General features: G+C 40.6%; 1 protein-coding gene across 1 annotated transcript in view; it reads left to right on the plus strand.

The window, feature by feature from the left end:
• MMS22L (MMS22 like, DNA repair protein) overlaps positions 1–14962 on the plus strand; it is a 70603-nt gene extending 55641 nt beyond the window's left edge. Inside the window, exons 20-25 of the mRNA XM_083433420.1 lie at positions 2551–2720; positions 6076–6290; positions 7612–7778; positions 8550–8646; positions 10432–10599; positions 12596–14962. Of these exons, the coding sequence (XP_083289546.1) occupies positions 2551–2720; positions 6076–6290; positions 7612–7778; positions 8550–8646; positions 10432–10599; positions 12596–12677 (899 nt within the window). The 3' untranslated portion in view covers positions 12678–14962. The remainder of the gene's footprint in view (positions 1–2550; positions 2721–6075; positions 6291–7611; positions 7779–8549; positions 8647–10431; positions 10600–12595) is intronic.
• The last annotated feature ends 1700 nt before the right edge of the window (positions 14963–16662 follow it).

Below are 16662 nucleotides of genomic sequence, written 5' to 3' on the forward strand. Positions count from 1 at the left end.
GCTTCCATGTGTATACACACATGCACAGTGAAGACCCTAACGCACGGACAGCATTCCTGTGCACTTTCTAGGGCAGACAGTGGTTGAGAAACGTAACAACACATTTACAAGGTTATGAGTGGAATATAAGAACTGTTAAAAATGGGAAATGTCGCTCTCCTTTCCCTGCTCAGCCCACCAGAAGCTTCCACTGGAACCAGGTTCCTTCTGTGGATGAAAAGGAGCCCTTATGTTTGTGGAAGGGCAAGTTTGGAACTAGCCCAGTGAGACTTGCTTACATGGCTTGTTCGTCAGGAAGGCTGGGGAAAGCTCTGCACATGAGCAGTGCCCTCATTAAGGTCACCTGAGCCTCTCACAGGCAACTGCTTCTCTGCTATTCTAGTTGAGATTAAAGATGGTCCAGTCAGCTTGCAACTTGCGCAAATTCAGCTTTAAGTGCTTGGCTGGGAAAAATAATGGGGGGGGGCTGGCTTCTGGGGTGGGAAGCACCAGCAATCCACTGGCCATTGCACTCACCTTGGGAGAGAGCATTTGGAGGTGCAGAGAGAGAGTGTGTTTTGACTATACATGACTTTGGCTTTATGTGCTGTCCCCGGAACATAACCCCCACATAAATTGAGAGCTCATTATAGAGGACAACCCAAACACATAGACTAAATCCCATATAGCTGTGCACTTGTGTGAGGTTGCTTCAGAGGAAGGGCAAAAGCAAAATATTTAGAGGCTCACTGTTTTTGGCTCTTACATGATTCTGGAGGAGTGAATGTTTTGAATCAAGGAAAAGTAGATGGACAGAACGCTTGATACCTAAAGAGACATTGAGCCTGCTATTATATATAATAGTGATCTCCAGTGTTGCTATGTAAATATAATTAATAACAACAACAATAATGATAATCATAGTTGTTCCTGAATTTTCAATGTAAGTCGTATAAATTGTTGTTTTTTAAACTTATTTTTCAATGTTGTTTTTTTTTAGCCTTGATTGATTCTGCCCAAGGAAAATTAATAACCAAACAAGAAGAATTTTCTTTCAGATATTTATGCATATGCTGCCAGACAATTGTGTCTTTCAGCTTTGAAATAGCTTAGGGTAAATTACAGTGTTAAGGACCATTGGACATAGTAGTCTGGGTCAAAGAGAGCAGTTTTATTTCAGATGTTCCTACGGAATAGTTAGGAAAAAAATAGATTAGCACCGCTGGAGCTGTTGTTAAGTGTCTGCTCTCTTCCTGTGTTATGTTCCACTCCACAAAATTAGTGTAGTTGCCTTTATTTTCAGGGATGACAGGTTGACTTTTGCATATTAATAACGTCTGTAAAAGCTTATTTTCATTCTCTTCCATTATCTGTATTGGTTTCAGTTACATACATCCTCCCTGTGTTTTTTTCTTTTAAAAAGTAGTTCCTATTCCATTGATTACAGTGCATAGCTTGAAAACAATTATGCAAAACTAAGCGGACATTCTAATTTATTTCTGTATGATACTCCTGGTTAGAACCTTTGATATCAATCCAGCAAAGGTGAAGCTGTAACAAAGTCCAGCTGAAAACCATGAAATGGAACTTCATGGCAGCTAACTTGAGTCAGGTTGATTTCAGTGGGATTGGAGTCGAAGAACAAAGGTTCCCCATCCCTGCTATAGACAAATGTTTTACATAAGGTGGTTTAGCTGTGGCCCTCCAGGTGTTGTTGGGCTCCAAAGCCCATCAACTACATCTGACATTAAACAATGGTCAGGGGTGATGAGAGTTGTATTAGAGCGATCTTTGGAAGGTCAGCTTCCCCAGCCTTGATATAGCATATATACATAAGTACAGGTAGTTTGTATGCAGGAGGAAAGTGCCATAAGCTAGCATTCTTTCTCATGTAGATTAACTACAAAAGGTTGGCTGTAGAATTCTGTGGTTCTAAGTGCTGTGTTGCTTGCATATTAACAATTGCAGTACAGCAAATGTCTCAATCTTTTCCTTGTTTATGTTATGCGTGTGTCGGAGCCCTGTTTTCCAGCATGTGTAGACATAGTTGCAGGTGGAAGAGGGTGTAGCAATGACATAGCACTAGTAATCCACATAATATGTAGACAGTCCTTTGAAACTTAAAGAAGCGGATATAGAATAATACTGCAACTCAGCCTAGCAGCTTGAAAGACAATAATAAAGATTTTCAAAGCAGCTGAACTCTGATTTGAATCAAGGCAGCAGTCCTGGGGAAAGTACTGGCACCCTATGCCACTTAATTTTTATTGATACGTCTTTTGATGAATAGAGGCACGAGAGGGGAAACACAGTGCCACTTTTAAGTTGTGAGATCCAATCACAGGTTGTTGTTTTTTTAAAAAAATCACACCCATTGTTAGCCCAAAGTTTATGACTCATTTTGCTATGAATGGACATTCACTATTCCCAGGTTGACTAAAGTGGGTTATGTGAAAATGTGACACTTGGTTGCTATAGTTACAACCAAGGGAAATGCAACCTAGCAGAAAGCCTGTTTATGCCTTCCCTCTTCTTTTTACCAGTTTTGTCTTTCGGGTTTTTATTCAATAGGATGCCTTGTGAAGTCTTGGGCACCCATACTGGCTACTTCCAAAGCACAACAGCTCTTGTTCCGCATAATAGATTGCTTGCTCTTGCCACATGCTGTGCTCCAGCAAGACAAAGAGCTGCCTGCAGCGATGTTGTCTGCCATTCGGGAGAATCTTCCTCTGTTTCTTCAGGTGTGTATGTCTGTGTTAGATAGATAGATAGATGATAGATAGATAGATATGGAAAACTAATGGCTGGCAACGAAGGCTTGTTGTATTTACATACACCGTGCAGGTGACGCTGTGGTCTAAACCACTGAGCCTCTTGGCCTTGTCAATCGGAAGGTCAGCAGTTCGAATCCGTGCAACGGGGTGAGTGCCCGTTCCTCTGTCCCAGCCTCTGCCAACCAAGCACACCAGTGCAAGTAGATAAACAGGCGGGAAGCTAAAAGGCATTTCCGTGCGCTCTGGTTTCCGTCACAGTGTTCCGTTGCACCAGAAGTGGTTTAGTCCTGCTGGCCACATGACCCGGAAAGCTGTCTGTGGACAAATGTCGGCTTCCTGGACTTCCTTGACTGGACTTAACCGTCCAGGGGTCCTTTACCTTTTTTTACCTTTTACATACTGTTGAACAGTTGATCTTAAAAGTCCTGCTAATGGGTCACAGCTACATGGACGTTGGTGGTTGTTCAAACATCTAACAGAGATACATATCCTTCCCTGAAACGTTTTACAAGCTAAGACAACAGTCCTGAAGAAACTTACTACCTAAATAGTCATTCACTGATATAGTAGGGCTGACTGCTATTTAAATGGTTTTGGAACTTTGCTTAAGAAAATAATTGAGATCAAATGATTTCTCCACACAATGAGAGAAACTGTTGTAGTTAGATTTTATTTTATTTTTTACTGTATACCCTTTATAGAAAAATAAAACGATTAAAACAGTTACATAATAGAAAGCACAGAATTTAAACAAGGAAAAAGAAACCACTGTTAAAATCCTCAGTCTAAAAGTTTTCATCAACTAGATAGTCTACTGTATAATCTTTGAACTTTTGTTTATAGGTTTTTAAAGAAAAACATGTGAGTGCTATTTTGTAAATAAACCCCTTGGCCAGAATTTTTTTCCAGTTTTTAAGGTACATAACAAGGGTCTTGTAAATCAGACAATGTGGCAAAAAACTTCATATATATAAAGTTCTCATTGTGGAGAGGAGCTGGGACTCAACTATACAGCTGCAAATAAAATGTTTTAAGTGTGTTTTAAGTGCATTATGCAATTTGACACTAGATGGAGATGGTAAGGCTTATAGAAAATTCAATGTATTTTTAAAAACACCTTGGAAAAAAAGCATTTCCAGAACAGAAGTATTATTATTATTATTATTATTATTATTATTATTATTATTATTATTATTATTTTATACCCCACTCATTTATTATTTATACCCCACCCACTCTGGGCAGCTTCCAACAAAAGATTAAAAATACATTAAAACATCAGTATGTAGATTCCACCCTGGATATCTGTATTGCTATGGCCCCAGTAGCCCAGAGTACTTCCCTATGATACCAAAAGCAGGTGCCAATCTGTGAAGGTAGCATGTAGGTACTTCAACCCAAGTAGCATTCTGAACACAGAAAACATATGAATCATACCATAACAAATTCTGTTCATGGGATAAACCAGTTTTGATTTAAGAGACAATATTTACCACCTTAGAAGTTTTGATAGAAGTCTTGGAGTTCTTTGAAGGCCTTGTGATTCCCAAATTGTGGCTCATAGGAGTCCTTTTGATGGCTCCCCGGGAAAAGAATATTAGAGGTGACTCAAAGGACAAGGGATTCTAAATTCCCCTGCCTTCACATCTTGGGTTTATAATTTGATTGTGCCATAATTTGATTGAGGTTTACTCAAGCCTGCCTGTTGTAGCTACTAGCTAACAAATCCTGGTTAGTTATTCCTTCAATGCATATCTACACTTGAAGTATTAATTCCAAGATAAAATTCTTGGGCAGATTTTCTTACCCTAAGCACACACAGATTATTAACTCATCAGACAGGTGACTGACAAAAAAATTAAAAATTATCCTCTGGGCTGAAGATTTTCAAACCTATTACTGGCAGCCTCAGCATTCCAAGTAGAATGAACAATGGCTGCTAATGCTGATGGCATGTTTATGGTACACCAACCCCATCGTGCTAACTGCATTCTCTAACAAAACTCAGTTTTGTGTTTTCATATTTGGTGGAACAGTGCAAACATGCAAACAATATTGGCACGGATTACTGATTCTCCATTGAATTAAAGAAAACATTTCACCCATTTTTCTATTCCCATGAACCTGCCATGATATATTTTTCTATTGTTACTGATGCTTGACCATTTTGCTAGTGTGAATTCCAAGTAAGAGTCTTTGTGAATTCTTCGATAATAACCCTTATGACAGGAGACTCGTGATTTACCTCCGTTCCTGTCAATCTCTGGAAGCACTCTCAAAGAAATCTGCTTATACAGATTGAGGGCGGGGGGGGGGGGAGTGAGGGAGAATACACAGAGCATACAAAAAGTCATGGACAGAAACCCATCTTAACTCTTAGCTGGGATAAAAACCCACCAAAGATTCATGTAAAATAAGAAAAATGTCCAAAAATAATAACCCAGATGAGCCGTATGGGTGAGATAAAGTAAAGCTCAATTCTACGTGCAAAATACCACTCCAGGTTTTTTAAGTCTAAGCTACAGTTCCTGAAATCAAATAGTTTTTGAGTATATTGAAAAGTAAACATTAAAAGTGAAAGATAAATATTATAAAAATAATATCTGTAAGCAATACAATATAATGTCAATCAATCAATCTTTATTATGGTCCAGAGACCCAACAAATCATTACAAATCAGTACACAATTCATACAGCCTACCTCCAGGTTAATCAAACATTTTGTTTAGAATATAGGGCTCATTTGTTCTTGTATAATAATATATATATATATATATATATTTGAAAAACGACACTTATAGAGCCACAATGATACCCCCTCCAGCATGCCGTTCATCTCTCTTGAAGTATTTTGTTTTTGTGTGGGTTGTTTTTGGGGGCGTGTTTCTGATTCTTGTGTCTTTCTTGTAGTTGCAGGTGTGCATTCCCTTTCAGACATTACAAAAATATCAAATCCCACAGGTTACTTAAACCTTCATTATGCTGCTGTGCATTTGATACCACATTTTTAGGATCATTTGAAGGAACTTCTCCAGTGTTTCTACCTTTAGTTTCACAAGGTTATTTTTTAAAAAACAAAACACACCCAAAAATTCCTATTCCGTCTTTTTTAAAACTCCAAAACCTCTTTATGTGCATTAGAAATTGATGACAGTCCCTGTAGTGTTTTCAGGCGATATAAGCCAGGCTCCCCCATTATGTAGCCAGCAACATTCAGTTTTGCTCGGACTTTTGGGCAATGGGAATTGTTTTAGGTACAAGATGGATAATGGTGAATTCCCCATGTTGTGTCTCTCCCTCCCCCCCCCCCCCCATTTCGTAGGGCTTGTCCTTTATATGCTGCCAGTCTCAGACTCAAGGGGCCTATTTGAATCAGTTGCTAGGAAATGCAATTCAGCAGTATTTTGGGCGCTTCCTCTCTTCCTCACCTTCCGCTCCTCGAGCTGGACAGCAACACCCTGTTTTGCTGGCCATGTGCAGCACCACCACCATCCCAGGAGCCTTGCATCTCCGTAAGACCACTATGCAAGTCATCAGGTAATGCCCAGGAAAAGGGGATATGATGTATTTGACATTACCATCCTCTCCAGGTAAAGAGTTTTGGGGGAAGCTTGTATTCTTATAGAATAAGTTGTGAAAGTTAGGAAACCACTCAGGGACATGCCAATTTTGTTATACACTAGAAAAGTACTCATTATTATTTTTTATTAAAAGGAAAACTGCACATAAATGATTGTTTGTTTATTTATGACTCACTTCTCATGAGGCATCCAGGAGTGATTTACAGATATAACTTATATAAAACAGTTACTTATATATAAACAGTTCTATCTATCGAGCGGCAGTGTGTTGTAGTGGTTAGAGTGCTGGCCTAGGACCTGGGAAACTAGGCTTCAAATTCAGTCATGAAGCTCACTAAGTGAACTTGGGCTTCACATGCCTCTCAGCCAGCCTACCTGATACGTCTGTTGTGACGATAAAAGTAGAGAGTTCCACATATGCCACCTTGAGTTCCTTGCTTATACAGTGGTGCCTCGCAAGACGAAAAGAATCCGTTTCGTGAGTCTCTTCGTCTAGCGGTTTTTTCATCTTGCGAAGCAAGCCCATTAGCGGATTAGCGCTATTAGCGGTTTAGCGGCTATTAGCGGCTGTTAAAGGCTTAAGGGATTAGCAGATTAGCTGCTAAAAGGCTATTAGCAGCTTAGTGCCTTAGAAAAAGGGGTGGGGAGCGGAAAAAAACCCCAGGAATCGCAAGACATTTTCGTCTTGCAAAGCAAGCCCATAGAGAAATTCGTCCTGCGAAGCACCTCCAAAACGGAAAACCCTTTCGTCTAGCGGGTTTTCCATCTTGCGAGGCATTCGTCTTGCGGGGCACCACTGTATATCACTCAGTGGGATATACATGTTTGTTTGTGTGTATGTGTGTGTATACATGCACATATATGCACAGAGAATTTAAAAAACACTTATAAATATTAACAACAGTTTATTGCAACAGTACTTACATAAAATCAACTCCAAGATAGGTACCAGTTGGGATGAAGATTTTTAGAAGGCTTGTTGAAAGAGCATCTTTAGAAGACTCCTATCTGATATGCAGTGGGAAGTGCCACACTGAAGGCCTGATTCCAGCTTTGTGCAGAATCGACCTCCCGATAGGATAGTATCTGCAGGGTGAGGTGACCTCATCAAAAAACGCGTAGTTATAAAAGTATTTGAGTGGAAGGTGAAATAGAGGCATGTGGATTTGTTTGAATAATAAGCAAATGTGAATAAATTGCCATATTGTTATTTATCCAAATGAACATGAGATAGGCACTGCTGATTCACTTCTGGGCCCTTTCTGATTTCCTTCCAGTGAAAGTTACCTGTCTTTCAAAGGTCATGCCCCTCCTCCTCGCCTGGCTTCAGTTCTCGCTTTCATTAGTGAAGCATTTCGGAGGACCAAGAGCATTGAAATGTGTGACGTGCAGCTGCTGCTCCCTTCTGTGTTGAAATGCCTTGTGCTGGTTAATGAACCACAAGGTGAGCTTGCGAACCTATGGGTTTTTTTAAAAAAATACTTTAGAGCAGGAATGGGCAGAACGTACATAGGGATCTGCTGGTAGGTCTCTGGATATTTTGAGGAAGATGGTCAAGGACTTCAGACTCCCCTTCTATTAAACTGCACTGCAGAAATTAAGACGGGAGTGGGGGGAATAACCAGGAGTGCATTTTTGTGTGTTGAAGGACTGGGTTTCATGCAAGTTCTGTTTTTGCCTTAGAATTTTATATTTGAACTGCATTTCTTTCCATTTGGGGCTTCTAGCACACAACAAGATAGCTCCCACAAGGTTGAAATCTTCCTACCCCTCCTGCAGAGCCTAAGCAAAGAAACAGGTCTATGCCTTGAGCAGCTCACTATCTACAGGCATGCTGACATTCACACAAACCTATCAGGCATTTGAGTAGTCTAGGGTGCCTTCTTGGGTTGCCAGCTTAAAACGAGCCGGGTGCTCGTCTGCCATGAACACACACCTTACAAAGGCCAGAAGTAAGGCCCACCGAGTTCAGCAAACATTTACTCCCAAGTAAAGTGTGTTAGGTTTGTAGAAAAATCTGCTACTGCCAGTTGTAATTTCTTCTTGTAGTATCAGAATGAGCCTTTTGCATCAGTTTAAGCTTGTGCCACTCAAAATGGTGTGTGTGAGTGAGAGAGTGAGAGAGAGAGAGAGAGAGAAGCAAGCCTATATTGTCTCCCAGAGCTGTTTTCCTCTATTGTCTATTAGAAAGCTCCATGTGATTTGTTTCCTGCAGTTAAAAAACTGTCTACAGAGATTCTACAGTGTGTTGTAGAAGGCTGCCAAGCGGGGTCAGGAGGAGAGCTTGCCACCCAGCTGATTTCTGTGTTTAGGTAAGTAGAAAACTGGCCAATTGGCACTGAAACGATTGCAAGGCATTTGACAGAAAACATGTTATTTTAAGCAACTAATTATCCCTAACATAATTTGAAGTTGATTGTTTATAGTACTCCCATTCTTGGCAAAGCGGGTTGTCATGTGGATCGGCCAAAACAAGAAAGGGGAAACTATTTAGAACGAAGCCACGTTCATTCCCTTCCCCCACCCTCAGTGGATTTTAATGCCCATCGTACAAAGAAGGCATTGCAGGCTTAAAAACACAGGGGCACATGTTAGGATAATCCTCGGACAGAATTGCATATCATCCCTGGCAGGGAACTGCCTCCCACCTCCATGGCGTGTGGGTGACTTTCCTCTTGTGAAATTATCACACCATCATCAGCAAGTACTGTTTGAGCCCTGTTCAGATGCTGAATTTCCCCATGTGATTAGAATTGAGTGAGGAACAGCAGGGACGCACTGGCTACCCCTCTGCTCTGTGGCTTTGCTGTGCCCGCCTCCATCTCCCTGTATGCCTTAGAGGGCAAATGTCTGCAGTTGGGAGCCTGACATAGATCTGTGCCTGGGGTTCCTTTGCGTACACCATCTCACACCACTGTTAAGCTGGCGCAACCTAGAGGCTTGAACAAATCATGAATGTGAGAATTTGTCTGGGGCTCCCTCATTCATTCATTCATTTATCACTTGATTGTTAGGAAACCTCTAAGTGGTTTACAAAAATACAAAACAAAACATTGACATTCTCAATACTTTAAAAAACACACTTAAAAGCAGGTACAGTGGTACCTCGGGTTACAGACGCTTCAGGCTACAGACTCTGCTAACCCAGAAATAGTACCTCAGGTTAAGAACTTTGCTCCAGGATGAGAACAGAAATCGCACGGCGGTGGCAGCAGGAGGCCCCGTTAGCTAAAGTGGTACCTCAGGTTAAGAACATTTTCAGTTTAAGAACAGACCTCCAGAACAAATTAAGTTCTTAACCTGAGGTGCCACTGTATTTTAAAACATTCAAAACACGAAAGCATTTGTGTTAGAAAATTTGGCAGGGGATCCCTTACCCCAAAATGTGAATTCGGAATTAGCTAATGCTAGCAATACTTGCAGTCAAGTGAATAGTTACATTTCTTTTGGCACTAGAGTCCACTTAGAAGTGGGGACAAGGGGGTCACCAACAAAGATTTCTTGTCAGATTAAAAGCTCAAATCAAAATGATGAACTATTAAAAGAAGGAAAGGGTGCATATTTTGGCCGGAGAATTTCATTTAAATTTGGCACACTTCTTCAACAAGTGATAGCTAGACGGAAAAGAAAGCTCAGCATCCCTCTGAAATTCAAATTTCCTAAGATTAACATTGACTCTACATGATTTTGTCAACTTACCCTTATGACACCCAGGGGCTCAGGGTGGAATTTTAGATCACTTGAGGTATCGGAAATGGATAAAGGGTTTTTCAACACAGTTTTAAATTGCCATTTGTGCAAACTATGGTTTGCCATAATGTTTTGAATTGAGTACTTTCTCTAGCACATACTGTATTGAAAAAATAAGTGTTGTATACTTGCTGGATTTGTGGTTAGCTTTTACATTTTTTATATTAAAAATGTGTATATATTATATTACCATACTCCCTTTCTTGCTGCTTCTAGATCTGATCCTATGAGCTCCCTGGACTCGTTTTCAAATAGAAGTACACATTTATTCAGTAGAGTTTGTTTTCTGAGAATCATTTTTTTTTTTTTTGGTACCTTGCACTAAATGCCCTTGTTTCTTCCTTCAGGCAGTTTATCCAAGATTACACTACTGTGTATGATAATCAAGTTTACAGCATCTTGGAAGCAGTGGCAGTCTTGGACCAGTCTCTAGTTATCAGCCTGATTCCTGCTATGACAGAGGCCCTGAGGAATTCAGAGTACAAACAAGGTCTTGGCAGAAACGCTGTGCAAAGGTATGTTTGGGGATTACTGTTGCTTTTGGGTGATGAACAGAAGTTCACTCTCTCCACAAAAGGCCTATTTAAACTTACAGTGTAGGTTTCTCCAAAGTTAAATTCTTCCTAGATACTTAGCAAATATGGATGAGATTTATGAAATGAAACACCTTTTTGTGTTTTGTTAAATGCTTTACATTGAAATATGCCAGTAAACTATTATCAGAGCCTGATCGCTTCGCAAAGGAATCTGCTTTTTTGGCTGTGTGAACCCTGTCTTATTTTCTTCTTATTTAAATATAAGCAGAATATAAATTGCCAAAATAAATGCTTATTTAATTATCTATCGCTTTCCATGTAAACACCATATAGTGGGTCCCCACCCCACTCCATTTATAAGTAGTAGGCTAGTATGACACTAAGGGTCTTTGGTATGTGCTTGAAAAGCAGGCTCTCAGAATTAGAAGGAAATAAAAGTCATATTATTTTTGCTGCTCCTGGCAAATACCTTTTATCAGAAGGAAGCTAAGTTATACAAAGCTTGCCTCTCCCCACAGCTTCTGCATTTCTTGCATTTCAGTGGTTTTCAAACTATGTTGATGCTTTCTGTAGGCTATGAAAGTGGAAACAGAAGCCAGTTTAGTCCTGCAACTATTTATATTATTATTAATAATAATATTTATTGAATTTATATACCACCCTATATCTGGAGGTCTCAGGGCGGTTCACAGAACAATTAAGGACTTCCACTCATTATGTCTTGTCTGAGTCCACTTCTTAAAGTCAAAGGAATTGTTACTGATGTAACATAGGCATGCAAGTCACGGCTTCTGCTTAAATAATTGCTGGTTATCTAACTTACATAATCTTTAAATACTGGGTTATTTGTCCAGGAAAGCCGGCTCTTGAAGCAGACTCGCATCTGTATCACAATATCCACCTGGTCTCCATTTCACCAGATGGATGGATACAAGTGATGCAGATGGTTAGGTGCACCATATTAAATCAAAGTTAGATTGAGTCTAACTATGGTGTCTAGCAGGGGTGAGAAGCCTCACGCCTAGAGGCCAAATGCAGCCCTCTTTATCTGGCCTCGTTTCACATCCTCCTTGGGTGTTTTTGTCCTGGCTGAAATGTGCCCTTGAGCTCTGGCAGTTCTTCTTGTTTCCTTGGAAGGAGAACAGAGGGGGGGGGGGTGAGTTTGTGTAGAAAGTTCACATTTGTTCCTCCACCCAGAATGGAATGAGGCTCTCATGCTGAAAAGGTTAGAATCACAGAGTTGATCCCAGGGGTCATCTAGTCCAACCCCCTGCAGTGCATGAATATTTTTGCCCAACATGGGGCTCGAACCCATGACCCTGAGATTAAGAGTCTTATGCTCTACTGACTGAGCTATCCCACATCTCTGTTTTCAGAACAACCCTTACTGGCTCTTTGGCATGGCCTTGGTTTTCATTAGACATTCTGCACCTGCTTATACGCGGGTGGCGCTGTGGGTTAAACCACAGAGCCTAGGACTTGCAGATCAGAAGGTCGGAGGTTCGAATCCCCACAACGGGGTGAGCTCCCGTTGCTCGGTCCCTGCTCCTGCCAATCTAGCAGTTCGAAAGCACGTCAAAGTGCAAGCAGATAAATAGGTACCTCTTCGGCGGGAAGGTAAGCGGTGTTTCCGTGCGCTGCTCTGGTTCGCCAGAAGCGGCTTAGTCATGCTGGCCATATGCCCCGGAAGCTGTACTCCGGCTCCCTCGGCCAATAAAGCGAGATGAGCGCCGCAACCCCAGAGTCAGTCACGACTGGACCTAATGGTCCCTTTACCTTTACCTTTTCACCTGCTTATACAGGTACTCAGTGCTCTTTCATTTTCCAAGGCCTCAGAACTGTTCTGAGATTGATTCCCTCAAATTCCCCTGAAGTAACCTACGAGTGACATGACTGATTTCTCAAACTCCGTGACACTGGTTTTAATTAAAGTGTTATATACTTTTGTTTTTTTGTTTTTTTTACTCCTTAACAGAAAAGCCTATAAAAGACTCTTATCTCTACTCAGAGAAGCTGGAGAAATGGAGATACTGAAGCTGGGGAATGAAACGCATTAGCAGCACGCCGATGGTTACTTTCCGCACAGTCATTGCAAGGAATGCTGGTCCTTTATGGAGACTGCCAATTCCCTGTCTACAGGTGGACGCTGTCTTAGCTTGAAAATGTGTACTTTGTCCCTCGGTAGCCTTTGGCTGTAACGTTTTAATAGGGCACGCAACGTGGGTGGGGTGGGGTGAGGAAGCAGCGCCGATGTTTTTCTCTTCCCTACGGCAACTGCAAAACCATTGAATCCTAGGAGCAGGGACTATCAGAAGGAAATGACAACAAGTAAAGGAAAGTTGATGACTTAAGGTATTGTTGAAGGTCCCCCCCCCTCCTCCTTTAAAGCAAAAATAGTCAAAGGGCAGCAGCAAAGGTAATCTCTAACAGTAAAGTTTTTTCTGCTCTAATGAATCAATACGCTGTGGCTGTCAGGCCTTTCATTCTGACACCTTGAGTGATGTTTTGCTCACAAACACTTCATATGAGCTTGGCGGCTGCAAGGGGGTTCAATCTAAGCAAGGCCAGGGTTAGGTCAGGATGCTTCAGCCCCCTTATGTTAACAGAAGAGCTGGTGTCCGTGTTGCGTGGAACGGTGACAGCTGTCCTAGCATTGTCCCTGTATTAGAAATGTGTAGATGCGCACTGCAGAATTCGACCTCTTAACCCCTTCTCTGTTGTCCTTGTACGGTTTTGCTCCTCGTACGGTGGAGTGAGCCACGCTCCCGTACTTGAATAACAAGGGCTGATGCAGTTATAAGAATTGCTACCCAGGTCACTATACAAATGTCATCAATTCCTTTTCTCCCCACCACCCCAATTTTCTATTATCGGTATAAGAATCCCTAGCAAGGAAAAAAAGTTTCAACCAGATTCTAAGACAGGGAGGAAGGAATGCAGGTGCAAAAACATCTTAATTCAAATCTCTGCTTACTTTTTTTTTTTTTTTTTTTGCATCACGTATGATTACATTTTGTATGTAGTAAATTGGATTTGTTAGATATTTCAGAATGTTTATGGTATTTTATCCCTACAGTTCTGAGCTCTATCATAATTCTCCCTGTAATTTCCAAATTTATTTGATGTATGGAATTCACGCTTCCATTAAATTACACAATCTTAGCAACTTACAAGTCATTTGAATTGCAGTAGTGAGTTGTATGGACTTGGCGGCAAAGTCAGGGAACCAAACTAACTTTTCAGAGTTAATGATGAAAGACTGGTTTTTTTGTGTGTGTGTCTATCAATTACTGCCATGGAAACTTCTCCATAATCTTGTTCAGAGCCTTTCTGTATTGTTACGGTATTCTTATGTAAAGGTAGCAGATTATCTCTTTCCTAAATCAACTATCATTACTTCAGATAATACAGTAACTAAAAGCCTCTCTTAGGCTACTTAATATTGCAGAGCATGGAGGTTCTTTTCATTATGAAAGTGACTTTTTGAACCTGCATTGTAGCTTCTTGTAAGCTCCTACACCTGGGAGTTTTATTCATCTCAAAAGGCCTCCATTTCTAGAGGGGGGGGGAATTAAGCCTCTTCAAGTGAGATGCCTTCAAAATCTGAGTCTCAGATAACATCTTTAGCATAGACTTCTTCAAAATGAAGCCTCTGTCTTCTGAAATAATAGAAGTGTATATTGTAACAAACTGTCTAACGGAACAGAGTGTTTTTTATTATTTCCAGAATAATTAATACTTAACTGGGATTTCTTTTTCTTTTCTTTTCTAAAGGTTTATGTAAAAGTAACATTGCTCTCAGTGCATAAAAAAATACTTGTTAATGTTTCCAGTTAAGCAGTCAGTGGAAAGATTTATTAACAAACTGCCTTTGAAAATACTATCAAATGACCACTGACAAATGATCATAAAGCTGTGGCTTTATGCAATAGATATGAATAATAATATTGCAAGTGAGGTTTGTAAGGTCTTCTAGCTGGTTAACTAGAGAACTTCCAGAAAGTAGAAAACTGAAAAAGTGATTCTGTAGCCCACAAAAAATGATGGAAACTGAGCTGCATTGATCCGTTTCTGTGTTGTATATATTTGTGTGTGGATGCCAAAAGTTGTTTATGCTTATTTTAACATTGCTTTGTTCTAAAGTTGTTTTGTTTTTATGGTAAATTCATTTGTAAAATTCAGGACCACAAATCCTGATCATGGAACCCACTTCAAAGCAAGTATGAGTCAGAAGTATGTTACCCTGATTTATAATTGCATGTCTAGAAAGACTGATGTCAGTGTGACTACCCTACAGTATTCTAACTGATTTGATTGCAAACTAAAAATCCTTTTATTGTGACTTGCTTCTTAACCTGTTTCTGTTTTAAACTACGTCTGGCTTTGAGAAGGTGTGACAGCTGTTGCTGTGATCACATCAAACTGATAAAAGGAACCCATCAGTAGACTGCGTTCCAGAAGGTCCACTGTGCACCTATTACTTTATTATTCTCATCTGTATAAAGGGGAATGTTCCACATTGCAGTAGGGAATTCTTCATAGAACGAAGGAAGCCCCTGCATGTATGCTTTGGAGCAGAGTGGGGGGTGGGTCCTATTAGATCACCTACTGTTACTATTTTTAAAGAATATCTTCAGAAAGTGTACTGCTAATTAACTCCTGAACCAAATCTGTTTGACCCTAGTAAGGATCTTAGTACCTGCAAATCTCAACTTGTCAATTTATAGTTATTAGTAGATGACAGTTGGGGCCTGCAAAGCATTGTAACAGATCCGAGTAGAATCCCACCAAACTCTTTAGTGGGTGACGGAATCAAATGAAGGCTCCCTTTCCGTCCATCTTGTTTCCTCCCCAACCATGTCAACTTTTCCAAGGCAGTAGATTAGCGAGAAGGAATAGAATCATAGAATTGTTGACTTGGAAGGGACCCTGAGGCTCATCTAGTTCTTCAACCCCCTGCAATGCAGGAACATGCAGCTGTCCATACAGCGATCGAACCTACAACCTTGGCCTTATCGGCACCATGCTCTAACCAACTGTGCTGGTATCCGTGGTATCTATCACCAGCGTGGGGGGTGGGGGTGGGGCATAGATGTGTCCATTGAGGCCTTTCCTAGCATCCACAGGGCTTCTTTCCCAACTGAAATTAGGCTTGAAAGAAGCATTCTGTTGTAGCCAATGCATACCACAGCTGTTTCTTCAGTTTGCAGATGAACTCACAGGCACCAAAATGGACACCTCTATAAGTAAGTGAAATGTATTGCACTCAGCCAGAATGCATACTCCCTCTTCTTGCATTCCAGTCCACTCCTGTAGATACATGTTTCATGCAATCTGCAGCACTTTGGAACGGCTTGGGACTTTAACTGGGAAGCCTATTGGACTTGGCCCCATTTTATTTTATTTTTCTGCAAGGGGAAAGTGCACTTGGTGGAGAACCTCGCCTGACCAGTTTCCATCATCAGTAATCAGCATGCTGATGGACAAGGTAAGAAACAGACTAATATAGTTTAAGGGTCTGCTCTAGAGTATTTGGGGACCATTTTTGTGACAAAGTTTTTCCATCTTTTTTTCCTCCGAGATGCTTCTCTTCTCCATACCTGTGTTGCACTGTACATCTGGATGGTAAGTCTTATCTTTCGGTTTTGTATGATTTTCTACAGTGCTATTATGTTTCAATGCTCTTTTAATCCAGGTTCCTCTTGTAAACTTGAAAGAATCTGGGTGCCTCCGTTACATTTTCACTTTAGAATAGGGAAAGAAAAAAAGTCTATAACGTGACCACCTTCAACACCCCCCCCCCCCCCGAATTGCTTAGTTTCTTAAGCATCAAATGATTGTCCATGATACTGTAAAAAGAGGGGGGTCATTGTTGCAAAATTTCATACTAATTGCCATCATTCACAATTATATGTACATCTACTTTGTAAAATTTCCCATTTTTTTTATTGTTGGGAAGATGAAGATGTGTTTTAAATTACAAGAGAGTTTCATTTCAAATTAAGTGATGAAGCCTCTTCCTTGTTACAAAAGCTTCTAAGA

This window comes from Podarcis tiliguerta (genome assembly GCF_965153285.1).
Source record: "Podarcis tiliguerta genome assembly, chromosome: 3".
In the NCBI taxonomy this organism is placed as follows: Eukaryota; Metazoa; Chordata; class Lepidosauria; order Squamata; family Lacertidae; genus Podarcis; species Podarcis tiliguerta.